The 12,251-nt window shown below is 63.4% G+C and overlaps 2 protein-coding genes across 2 annotated transcripts in view; both read left to right on the top strand.

Moving 5' to 3' along the window:
* Positions 1–12,018, top strand: part of LOC106824950 (mucin-2-like) — an 86,555-nt gene extending 74,537 nt beyond the window's left edge. The window contains exons 32-49 of the mRNA XM_070488524.1: positions 3,437–3,648; positions 4,007–4,181; positions 4,687–4,934; positions 5,504–5,687; positions 5,963–6,185; positions 6,843–7,021; positions 7,429–7,498; positions 7,621–7,721; positions 7,828–7,859; positions 8,618–8,795; positions 9,096–9,200; positions 9,426–9,466; positions 9,715–9,837; positions 9,939–10,034; positions 10,755–10,883; positions 11,067–11,106; positions 11,416–11,542; positions 11,639–12,018. Of these exons, the coding sequence (XP_070344625.1) occupies positions 3,437–3,648; positions 4,007–4,181; positions 4,687–4,934; positions 5,504–5,687; positions 5,963–6,185; positions 6,843–7,021; positions 7,429–7,498; positions 7,621–7,721; positions 7,828–7,859; positions 8,618–8,795; positions 9,096–9,200; positions 9,426–9,466; positions 9,715–9,837; positions 9,939–10,034; positions 10,755–10,883; positions 11,067–11,106; positions 11,416–11,542; positions 11,639–11,852 (2,477 nt within the window). The 3' untranslated portion in view covers positions 11,853–12,018. The remainder of the gene's footprint in view (positions 1–3,436; positions 3,649–4,006; positions 4,182–4,686; positions 4,935–5,503; positions 5,688–5,962; positions 6,186–6,842; positions 7,022–7,428; positions 7,499–7,620; positions 7,722–7,827; positions 7,860–8,617; positions 8,796–9,095; positions 9,201–9,425; positions 9,467–9,714; positions 9,838–9,938; positions 10,035–10,754; positions 10,884–11,066; positions 11,107–11,415; positions 11,543–11,638) is intronic.
* On the top strand, positions 302–3,153 carry LOC139040853 (mucin-2-like). Its single transcript, XM_070488582.1, has 2 exons — positions 302–2,137; positions 2,864–3,153. The coding sequence occupies exons 1-2, from the start codon at positions 424–426 to the stop codon at positions 3,151–3,153; spliced, it is 2,004 nt and encodes a 667-aa protein (XP_070344683.1). The 5' UTR covers positions 302–423.
* Positions 12,019–12,251: the final 233 nt, after the last annotated feature.

Genomic DNA, 12,251 nt, shown 5'->3' on the forward strand with positions numbered 1-12,251 from the left:
CCCCCCCCCACCACCACCACAGAGACCACAACCCCAACCCCCACCATCACCACCACCACCACCACCACCACCACCACAGAGACCACAACCCCGACCCCCCCCACCATCACCACCACAGAGACCACAACCCCGACCCCCACCACCACCACAACCACAGAGACCCCAACCCTGACCCCCACCATCACCACCACCACAGAGACCACAACCCCAACACCCACCAACACCACCACAACCACCACCACAGAGACCACAACCCCGACCCCCACCATCACCACCACCACCACCACAGAGACCACAACCCCGACCCCCACCATCACCACCACCACAGAGACCACAACCCCGACCCCCACCATCACCACCACCACCACGGAGACCACAACCCCGACCCCCACCCCTACGACCACTGTGACGATAACACACACCATGACCCGCACCACGGGGACCCCTACCATGACACCCAGCACCACCACCACCACGTCCACAGAGACCTCCACCCCGACTCCCACCACTACACCTACCACGTCCATGGCCATTACCACTACTACGTGTGTGGCTGACTGCGAATGGACTGGCTGGCTGGATTCTGGTAAACAAACCTTTACCAGCACAGGTGGAGACATTGAACCCATTGGAGATGTCTGTGGATCAGGCTGCGCAACCAACATCTCCTGCAGAGCCAGTATGTATCCAGATGTTCCCATCGAACAGCTTGGACAAACGCTGGTGTGTGACCTTTCAGTTGGACTGGTGTGCAAAAACAAAGACCAGCAGCCAGGGGGACGCATCCCCATGCCTTACTGCCTCAACTATGAGATCAACGTCTACTGCTGTAGGTTGTGTCTCTCCACACCTTGCCCCACTGCCCCAGAGACCTCCACCCCGACCTCGATCATCACCACCACCAACACCACCACCACCACCACCACTGAGACCACAACACCCACCACAAGCACCACCCTAAGGACAGCCACCCCGACGCCTACCACCACCACCTCAGAGAGTACAACCCCAACCACAACCACCACCACTGAGACCACAACACCCACTGTGAGCACCACTCCAAGGACATCCACCCCGACGCCCACCACCACCATCACAGAGACTACAACCCCCACCACCACCACCACCACCACCACCACCACCAGCGAGACCACAACACCCACTGCGAGCCCCACCCCAAGGACATCCACCCCGACGCCCACCACCATCATCACAGAGACTACAACCCCCACCACCACCACCAAGACCACAACCCTGACCCCCACCATCACCACCACCACCACCACCACCACCACGGAGACCCCAACCCCGACCCCAACCACCACCACCACCACCACTGAGACCACAACACCCACCACAAGCACCACCCCAAGGACAGCCACCCCGACGCCTACCACCACCACCACAGAGACTACAACCCCAACCACAACCACCACCACTGAGACCACAACACCCACCGTGAGCACCACTCCAAGGACATCCACCCCGACGCCCACCACCATCACAGAGACTACAACCCCCACCACCACCACCACCACCACCACCAGTGAGACCACAACACCCACTGCGAGCACCACCCCAAGGACATCCACCCCGACGCCCACCACCACCATCACAGAGACTACAACCCCCCCCACCACCACCAAGACCACAACCCCGACCCCCACCATCACCACCACCACCACCACCACAGACACCACAACCCCCACCCCTACCGCCACCACCACCACCACCACAGACACCACAACCCTGACCCCCACCATCACCACCACCACCACCACCACAGAGACCCCGACCCCAATCCTCACCACCTCAGAGACCACCACTCCCACTCCTACCATCACAGAGAGCACAACCACCACCATTACTACCACCACTGTGACCCCAACTGCGACGACCAGCATTCTCACTACAAGCATGGAGACCCTGACCCCTACAGGCACAGTACCCACTGCTGAGACCACCACGCCAAAACTGCCTGAGTCCTCCTCCCCTCCAACATCTCCGTCCACCATCCCCTCTTCCACGGAATCAACCACGCCTCTGACTGCCACCCCAACGATCGTGGAGACATCCAGCACACCACGGCCCCCAACAACGGTCACTACAACGGGAAGCCCTGGCACCACCACTCCAGGTACACAGACCCCACGGCACACAGTTTTGCTTCCTCCTCACCCTGGAGAGCTCACTCTCTTGCCAGGGGAACGTTGAAACTCCTTGGACCCGAGCTGGCGCTCCCTGCTCTGCCTTGTGAGAGGGGTCTCCAGGAAGGTTCCAGCGGGCTTGGCGAGCCTCCCTTACCAGCGGAGCCTGGCCACCAAGTGTTCAGGGTGCTGCTTACCATCGGCCTGTGGGTGGGTGGCTGAGCTGAAGACCCCCTCTGGCCCCCACAGAACCTCCTTCCTTAGGACAGCTGCCTGCAGCCCACCTCCCTCAGCCCGCGGCTGTGTGATGAGCAACATGGGCAAAACTGTCCCCAGGGAAGCCCACTGAGGCATGTGGTGCCAGGGCTGGGTGGGGGCAGAGGCTGCCAGCCAGGTGCCCTGGGAGACCCTCCCTCCATCCTCTTCTACCTGTACCTTCCCACCTGGGCAGCTGGTTGATGGTTGGGCCAGTGTCCTGTGGCAACACCTCCGGTCAGGCCGGTGAGCTCGGTTGCTGCCCAGGGGCAGGCGCTCCTCCCCTGGGGGCCTCCCCTTGCCCACACCATGCATGTGGCCCTGCTCACCCTGACTGAGAGCCGGGGCAGTGGACGTGGGGCCTTTCCATGCCACATACCTTGCCCCAAGGGAGCTGTCTGGCTGCACATCTATGATGAGCCGCTGCCATCACCCCTCGGCCATCACCTCCATTCTTACAGGCACACAGACGTCAGGTCCCACCTCCTCGGAGACCACCCTCACCAGCGGGACCACCACCGGGCCCCCCTCGCCCACCTCGGGACCCCCCTTCACACCCACTCCTGTGACTGTCTCAACAACCACCACGGGAACGCCCACCCCGACCTCAACCACGCCACAGACCACCAGCACCTTGACCACCAGCGTGCCCACCCCGACCCCGAGCACCATCACCACCTCCTGCTTGACCACCAATGTCTGCTCCGGCTGCTGTTTTCTGAATGATACGTACTACGCCCCAGGTATATAGGCTGTTCCCTCCGACTCTCAGATGGTGGAGGCTGGTAGGACTTTGGGTTCTGCTTTTCCATGGGTAGGAGCCGGGTTTCAGGTCTAAACTGGGAGCTTGCTAGGGAAGCTGGGTGCCGCGTGGGGAGAACTGATTCCGTGGCCAGCCCCACCTTGCTGCAGCCACGAGTCAGGGGGAGAGGGGTTGGTGGGCTCCCCTCTGGTGGCCTGGGTGGGAACTCGCCTGTGCACACTGGCGGCCAGCCCTGCCTGGATGGCGTAGGCACTGGTCTCTCCCCCTGCAGGCGAGGTGGTGTACAACGGCAGGCACGGGGACACCTGCTACTTCGTGAACTGCTCGCTGGACTGCTCCTTGCAGTTCTTCAACTGGTCCTGCCCGACCACCCCCTCCTCAACGCCCAGCACACCCACGCCAACGCCCACTCCGTCCACAACATCAAGCACGCCAACCACCACCAAGCCCCCTGGCTGCCCCGACTTTGATCCTCCCAGAAAGGTCAGTGGGCTGTGGGCGCTGTGTCCCCACCATCTAGGCCTTCAATGACCCAGGTGCTGCCTTCCTGCTGGTCACCTGAGACGCCTCTGTCCCCCATGTCTCACACCATCCCCAGTAAGGCCACGGCTCCAAGCTGCCTTTCTGATGTGGGGTCTGTTGGGGCCCCCTGCCATCTCACCCCGGCCCCTCTTGCTGCAGCACGGTGGCCGTGGAGCTGCTTCAATGATGGGGCCGCCCTTGGCCTCCAGCCTCCTGGGGAAGGCTCTTAGGCGCTCACCCCAGGGCCTCACAAGCAGTGTCCTCGGTGGGCTGGGTGGTGAGGCTGGTCCCCCTGACCCTGCGCCCTCCCCGCCCTCAGGAGAATGAGACGTGGTGGCTCTGCAACTGCACCATGGCCACATGCAAGCACGACAACACGGTGGAGATCGTGCAGGTGGAGTGCGAGCCCCCGCCCATGCCCACCTGCTCCAACAACCTCACGCCCGTGCGCGTCCTGGACCCCGACGGCTGCTGCTGGCACTGGGAGTGCGACTGTAAGCCTGCGCTGTGGCTGGACCCTCCCCACCTCCTCCCTTCCGTGGGCGGGAGCTGTGTGGCCTGAGGTCCTCCGGTGCAGACCCCAGGTTGGACGTGATGGCCTTGACAGCTGAGCTCACTGAGGGCCAGGCACATCTCCAGAGGGACTTCCCACGTCCCTGCTCATTGCCCATCTCGAGGGGACCTGGGCAGGGGGAGAGGCATGCCTGGTGGAGCGCGGGCCCCTTCGCAGTTAAAGGGGCAGAGCTGGAGATTGAACCTGGACCTTCAGGCTCCAAAGCCAGGCCCCGAGGGCTGTGTGGGGAGATGCCTTGTGGGGGCCGGACGAAGCTGACCCCCATCCTCCCCAGCCCGGATGCCCCGCCTGTCCCAGACCAGACTTTCCGTGTCCCTAGGATCCTCCCTGCTCTTCTCACCCTCCCTGAGCTCCTGACTGCATCCTGTCCCCTCCCCCCGGGTCCCCCTCCCTCTGCCCCCGGCTCACCCGGGCTCCCTCCACAGGCTACTGCACGGGCTGGGGGGACCCGCACTACACCACCTTCGACGGGCTCTACTACAGCTACCAGGGCAACTGCACGTACGTGCTGGTGGAGGAGGTCAACCCCACCGTGGACAACTTCGGGGTCTACATCGACAACTACCACTGCGATGTCACCGACCGAGTGTCCTGCCCCCGCACACTCATCGTGCGCCACGAGAGCCAGGAGGTGCAGCTCAGGACGGTGCAGATGCTGCCCCTGAAGGTGCAGGTATGCTGGCAGGACCCATGGCCACGGCGGGGCATCCATACGGCTCCCTCCCTTGGCGGGGGCTGGGCTGCAACCCCAGAGCTGTGCTGGGAGGGGGTCAGTGCTCATGTGACACATGCGGCTGTTCTCACAGGCCCACCAGGGACGTCAGTGACCCCTCAACCTCCCCTCTCGTGCCCCCACCGCCCACCCTGAGCACACATCTCTGTGGCAGAAGCCCCCTCCCCAAGCACAGGTGCACACACCGCATGGAGTGGTTGGCTCCCATGGCCAGGGGAGCCCCACCCTCTGCATGGGGCCCAGAGTCTTGGGGTCCTCACCTCTGGGACCAGCCTGGACAAGTCTGCTCAGTGCACTGAAAAGGAATTGAGAAAGGGTAGCACCCCCTACCACACGGTGTGATGAGGAGGGTGCTGTGGCCCCAGGCGCCCTCTGAAGGCACAGACCAGCCGCCCCGTCCCTCAGACACACAAGGGTCCTTTGTCCTGGCTGCCAGGGAAGGACAGGCCTCCCGCCGAGTGGCCAGCTCTGCCAGGCTGGCCCTCTGACCCCAGGTGTGTCGGCCACAGGTGCAGGTCAACGAGCAGTCCGTGGCGCTGCCCTACAAGAAGTTCGGGCTGCAGGTGTACGAGTTGGGCTTCAAGTACGTGGTGGACATCCCCGAGCTGGACGCCCTCATCTCCTACGACGGCCTCTCATTCTCCATCAGGCTGCCTTACCGCCTGTTTGGCAACAACACCAAGGGCCAGTGTGGTGAGCCCCTGCCCCCTGCGGCTCCTGCACCCTGCCCCTGGGAGGCCGGTGGGGAGAGGGCACCTGCCAGCCTGGATGAGGTCCTCCTCCTCTGCTTGGAGCCCCCAAGGCCATCATCCCGGTTTTGGCCCCTGTGGGACACCAATAGGAGTCTAGTCTAGTCTGTGCCCTTGGCACTGGCCAGCTGGTCCCCAGAGGACCTGGGCAGGAGGAGGGGAGGGGTCCCAGGCGCTCACCGGGTCTGCTGGACAACCTGGCCCTTCTCGCCATCCCAGGCACGTGCACCAACACCACCTCAGATGACTGCGTGCTGCCCAGTGGGGAGGTCATCTCCAACTGCGAGGTCGCAGCTGACCAGTGGGTGGTGGATGACCCCTCCAAGCCACACTGTCCCCACTCCAGCTTCACCAGCCCACGCCCGTCCACCACGACAGCCAGCAGCCGCACCCCCACACCCAAGGACTGTGATCCTTCCCTCTGCGAGCTCATCAAGGACAGGTGACCCTGCTCCCGGCCAGTCTGTGGCCTCGTCACTAGAGAGCTGCAGAGACTCAGGGAGCAGCCTCGCCTCTCTGTGCCTGGACCCCTGTCTGCACAGAGGAGACGAGGCTGGGGGCCTGGTGTGGGGCTGGGAAGGCGAAGGCCTTAGGGCTCAGGCTCCTGATTCCTATGGGGCCGAGCTGCCTCGTCAGACACCCCCCTGCCTCTTTTGATTCTCGAATCTCTCCTGCCTCCTGGGAGGTGCAGGATAGGCTGAGCTTGAAGCCTGGGGTAGACCAGTGGACCCAGGACGCAGCTAGCATTCAGGGCTGAACCAGGGAGGCAGATTGGGGTGTAGACAGAGAGGGGACACCCTCAAAGCTGGCATCCATGGGAACGAGTGCCTCGTGCCCAGAGGTATGCAAGTCAAGGCTGGGTGGCCCTCTGCCAGGGTTGCTGGAGGTGGGATCCTGGGACCTGGTGCTCATTTAGATGTGGCGCCCTCATCTCTGAGAGCCTGGCCACACAGCCTCATCCTTGGGCCACTGTGCCGGCCCCCTTGGTGGGATGCAGGCTGAGCTCCAGGAGGGCAGCCCAGGCAGAGGGGCTGGGTGGCGGGCAGTGAGAGAGCCTGGTGGCACCGGCTGAAGCGTGACCCACACCCCTCCCCAACAGCTTGTTTGCCGAGTGCCACGCCCTGGTGCCCCCCCAGCAGTACTATGACGCCTGCGTGTTCGATAGCTGCTTGGTGCCCGACTCAGGCCTGGAGTGCGCCAGCCTGCAGACCTATGCTGCCCTCTGTGCTCACGAGGGCGTCTGCATTGACTGGCGGAACCATACCCAGGGGGCCTGCCGTAAGTGCCCAGTGTTTCAGCCCTGGGTGAGGGTCCTGAAGAAGGGCTGGGGCGCCGGCTCTGCTGGGCACTGTGCCAGCTTGAACCCAGATCAGGGTGGGGTGGCCAGGCCCCCGTGGAGGCAGGCTGAGCCTTGGAGTGGGGAAGAAGGGCAGGCTGGAGGGGCTGGGGGCACTGGATGGACTGCGAGCCTTGCTAAGCACCACTGGGCGCCGGCCTCCTGGCTGGGGACAGCATGGGGGACCAAGGCGGGCAGCAGCGGGCAGCTGGCCACCCTCAGCCAGTGTGGGAGGGTGGGCCCTTTGTGGGAGGGGCTGGGCAGGACTGTTACTCGTCAGGGGGCAGGGGGATAGGCACAGGCTCCTCTGATGTCTCCGGCCCCTCTGACTACTGCCTCTCTCCCACAGCGGTTACATGCCCGTCTCACAGGGAGTACCGGGCCTGTGGTCCTGCCGAGGAGCCCACCTGCGAGTCCAGGTCAGTTGCTGGGAAATATGTGGGCTTGGCCACTGGGTGGTACTGTCTGAGCGTGGTGCTCCAGCATGCCCGCTCCCCAGCCTGTCCACACCCCCATCTCACGAAGCCCCCCACCCCTCCAGCTCCTTGCTGCGGAAGGACACAGGCCTGGTGGAAGGCTGCTTCTGCCCCGAGGGCACCACCAGCTATGCCCCCGGCTTTGATGTCTGCGTGGAGGTCTGCGGTATGTTGCCTGCTCTCGGTGCCTCCCTTCTGCCTCCAAGAGGCTGAGCCTGGCTCCTGAGGCACCGAGACTCTGCTGACAGGATTCCTTTCCTCTCTCTTCCTAGGCTGTGTGGGACCTGATGACGTGCCCCGAAAGGTTGGCCCTCCTCCTTGGTGCTGGGGCGGGATTCTCCCACAAACCCTGAATTTTGTGGGGTGGGTGGGGTGGACACGAGAACCTGGGAGCCTCAAAGACTGAGTAATGAGGCATTTAAGTCCTGGAAGGCTCAGCTAGCACGATATGCACCCACCCATCCGTCTGTTGCCCTGTCGCTACCTCCACCCATCCCTCCATCTTCTGCCCCTCTAACCATCCTTCCATCTCCCGTCTCTGTCTGTGCACCCCTCCATCCCACTGTCTGACCCTCCATCCCTCTGTTCATCCCTCCATCCATCCATCCGTCTGTCTGTCCCTCCATCCACCCAACCATCTGTCCGTCTTTCTCTCCATTCTTCCATCCATCCACCCTTCCATCCATCCCTCCATCAACATATCCTCCACCCGTCCACACCACCCACCCATTGCTCATGCGATGCTCTGTCTGGACCTGAGATGATATCCTAGCCACTGCACTGTCATGTCTCCCACCCATGGTTGATTCCTTAGTTCCATGCTTCACCAACCCTCTAGACACCTGTGGTGTGTCTGCCGCAAGCCAGGCCCATGTGGTTTAGGCAAATACTGGTGAGCAGGTCATGGTCGTGATATTAGTGGCCTGGCCCTGAATGAGGGCTTCTGTCCTGGGCCAGAACCTGCCCCGTGTGCTCAGAGGTGGGAGGGCACAGGTTTTCCCGCAGCCCCGGCCCGTGGCGAGGCCGCCGCTCTTCTCCCTGCTCACCCCCTTCCTCCTGCAGTTTGGGGAGCGCTTTGAGTTCGACTGTAAGGACTGCGTCTGCCTGGAGGGTGGAAGAGGCATCATCTGCCAGCCCAGGAAGTGCAGCCAGAAGCCCCTGCCTGAGTGCAAGGAGGACGGCACCTACCTGGTCACGGAGGTCAACCCCACTGACACCTGCTGCACCATCACCTTCTGCAGTAAGGCCACGCCCGGGGGAGGGGAGCCGAGCCTGGGTCCCTGGGCACCTGTCCCCTCCTAGGGCCCCCGGATTCTCCGTGTAAATTCTCCGTGGTGATTTCACCTCCCTGGGGAGCTGGGGAGCAGCGGCCGTAGGGTGTATCCTGCTGAGAATAGGTGTTGTAGGAGGAGGCTGTGCTTGGGCCTGGGGGCCGTGCTCGTACCCACAGACACCCCAGGCCCCACCCTGTGCTGCGGGCAGTGGCGGGGCACAGCTTTCAAGGAGCTGTGCTCATTACCACGTTTCCTCCCCTCCTCAGAGTGCAATGCCGGCCTCTGCAGAGAGAAGCCCCCTGAGTGTTCCCTGGGATTCGAGCTGAAGAGCGAGATGGTCCCCGGAAGGTGCTGCCCCCTCTACTCGTGTGGTGAGTGGGGCCCTGGAGCCAGGGCGGGAGGCGGCTGTGGGGCTGGGGCTGACTGTGGCTTGAGTGGGGCAGTGTGGTGAAGTGGCTCCCATCTGGGGCCCTGACTCTGCATGGCCGATGCACCCCTCCCCGCCCCCGGCCCTGAGCTCCCACTCGGTACACCGGCTGTGCGCATCTTGTGCCTGGCAGGGCAGTCTGACTGCTGTCCCCGTTCTTTCTCCCCAGTGCCCAAGAACGTGTGTGTTGTTGGGAATGCTGAGTACCAGGTGAGCCCTGGGCTGGGCCAACGGAAGGTGGAGGTGGGGGAGGAGGGGTGGGGTCCTGGGCAGGCTCTCTGGCTGGATATGGTGCCGGTTAGGGCCTGCTCTGGGGGCTCTGCTGTGCGAGCCAGGCCTGGGGCACCCAGCTCCTGTCTCCTACTGTCAGAGCCCTCCCAGGTGGGAGCCACGCTCCCTTAGGCGGGTGGGAGGCGTGGAGGGTGCCCAGCCTCACTCGCCCCTCCCTGTGCGCTCAGCCCGGCTCTCCAGTTTACTCCTCCAAGTGCCAGAACTGCATGTGCACCGGCAGCAGGAACAGCACCACGCAGCTCAACGACATCTCCTGCACCCACGTGCCCTGCAGCACGTCCTGCAGCCCCGTAAGCAGCCGCTGCCCCATCACTTCCCTTCAGGAGTGGGGTTCCGGCTCCAACAGCTCCTGTCCTCTTTCCCTCGCCAACCTGAACCCTGTGTCTCGTAGGGCTACGAGCTCGTGGAGGCCCCTGGGGAGTGCTGCATGAAGTGTGAGCAGACCCACTGCATCATCAACCAGCCCAGCGGGCAGTACATCCTGAAGGTGCGCGAGTCCCCTGCTCAGGGCTGCTCATGCTGTGGCAGGGCCGGCCTGGGGCTGAGGGCACGGCCTGGGATAACTCCCGCTGCCCCTGGCTGAGTCCTCTGTGCCACTGTCCTGGGTGGCTGTGAGAAGGGACCACAGACTAGGGGCTGAAACAACAGGCAGGATTCCCCCAACCCCCTCCCCCCCATCCTGGAGGCTGGAGTCTGAGGCCCAGGTGTGGGCAGGGCTGCGCTCCCCCTGGCCCAGGGAGGGTCCTTCTTGCCTCTTCCACCTTCTGGGCTCCAGGCCTTCCTGGGGTTGTGGCTGCATCACTCCAGTATCTGCCTGTCCTCACACGACCTTCTCCTCTGTCTCTCTGTGTCTTACAAGGACACTTGTCATTGGATTTTGGGCCCCCTCCAGTAGTTGAGGAGGATCTCATCTTGAGATCTTAAGTATGGCTGCAAAGACCGTTTTTCCAGAAAAGGTCACCTCCATGAATTCTGGGGTTTAGGAGGAGGACGCATCTGTGGACTACACGCTGGTGGCTGCCCCTGGGCCCTTCCTGGGTGTCACCTGCCCAGTGACTCTGGGCCTGCAGGCTGGGCCTCGTGCACGAGAAGCCACACTTGGCTGGCTGGTCAGGCACCTTCCAGGTGTTTCCAGTCTGTCTTTCTGGGTGGGCCTCCGAGGGTGGGCCTCCTGCGGGCCCTCACCATGCTGTCCTCTGCCCCACAGCCCAGGGACAGAAAGAGGGACCCCACCAACAACTGCACCTTCTTCAGCTGCATGAAAACCAACAACCAGTTCATCTCGTCCATCTCCAACATCACCTGCCCGGAATTTGACGCCAGCGCCTGCCTCCCGGTGAGCGAGCCCGGGGAGTGGGCATCCCCTATTTTACCGTGGGTCTGAAGCCCCAGTGCTGGGACAGTGGCCTCTGGCCTGGGCCCCTTCTGCAGAAACAGCCCCTTCCCACGTCTGTGGCTGGAGGAGGTGCTCACAGCTGGGGGAAGGTCTGGGGCGCAGGCTCACCCTCCTTTCCTCCAGGGCTCCATCACGCTCATGCCCAACGGCTGCTGCAGGAAGTGTGAGTACAGAATGCTCGGTGGGCTGCTCCTGGGGTCCGAGGCAGGGCCTGGTGGGTGGGCTAAATCCAGGCCACCCTGTGGGGAGGAAGGCACGAGGGGATGGTGCCCTGGGAGCCCTGTCCCCTCTGTGCCCCTCTCAGCAGAGTGAGGAGTTTGAGGGCATCACCAGGGGTGCCCAGCTCGCTAGAGGGCGCCTGAGGGCCAGGCGAGGTGCACTTGGGGATGGAGAGGAAGCATTGAGGGAGACCTGGTGGGCCCCCTTGAAGTGTGGAGACCCCGCCTCAGAGCCTCCACCTCCTCACCTCCAGGCATCCTTCGCAATGAGACCAGGATCCCCTGCTCCACCATCCCCGTTACCAAGGAAATTTCACATGCCGGCTGCAGCAAGTTGGTGACCATGAACTACTGCTCCGGGTCATGCGGGACCTTCGCCATGTGAGTCCCAGGCCACGAGTGCCCAGGGTTGGGGGAGGGGAAGGGGAGGCTGCCCCCTCCAGGAGGGAGTGGCCCCTCACTGTGGCCCTCCCCCAGGTACTCTGCCGAGGCCCAGGCCCTGGACCACAGGTGCACCTGCTGCAAGGAGGGGCGCACGAGCCAGCGGAAGGTGGTGCTGGACTGTCCCCGCGGCGGCTCGCGGGAGTACACCTACACGCATATTGAGAGCTGCCTGTGCCAGGACACCACGTGTGAGCTCCTGCCGCCCCCGGGCACTGGCCCTACAGCCCTGCCTCCATCGAGGGGGTGAGCAGGGCACTTGCGGCCACCCAGGCCCCACCCTCCACCATCCTCCTCATCCCCCTGCTGTCCCTCTGAGCTTTGTCTCCTCCTAAGCTGGCTTCCTCTCTGCGGATACTTATTTTCCCAGCCTTTGCTCAATCCTTTGCTTTCCTAATAAACTTGGGCAAAGACGCCATGCTGGTGTGCTTCCCTTCGTGCCGGGGGTCTGGGTGCGCCGTCGTGCAGGGGTCTAGGATCAGCTGCTTCCCGATGGGCGAGTGGTTGCAGATGGTCCAGAGAGGGCCCCTTGGCCCTCTGTGGGGCCTGCTTACCAGGCTCCGCCCGGGACGCGGGGGACACCTGCAGTTATGTTGGTGTGGCTTTGGGAAAGTTCGTGTACAAATGCAACCACGTGACCCCCTTCCCT

Source organism: Equus asinus, chromosome 17, assembly GCF_041296235.1.
Source record: "Equus asinus isolate D_3611 breed Donkey chromosome 17, EquAss-T2T_v2, whole genome shotgun sequence".
Lineage (NCBI taxonomy): Eukaryota > Metazoa > Chordata > Mammalia > Perissodactyla > Equidae > Equus > Equus asinus.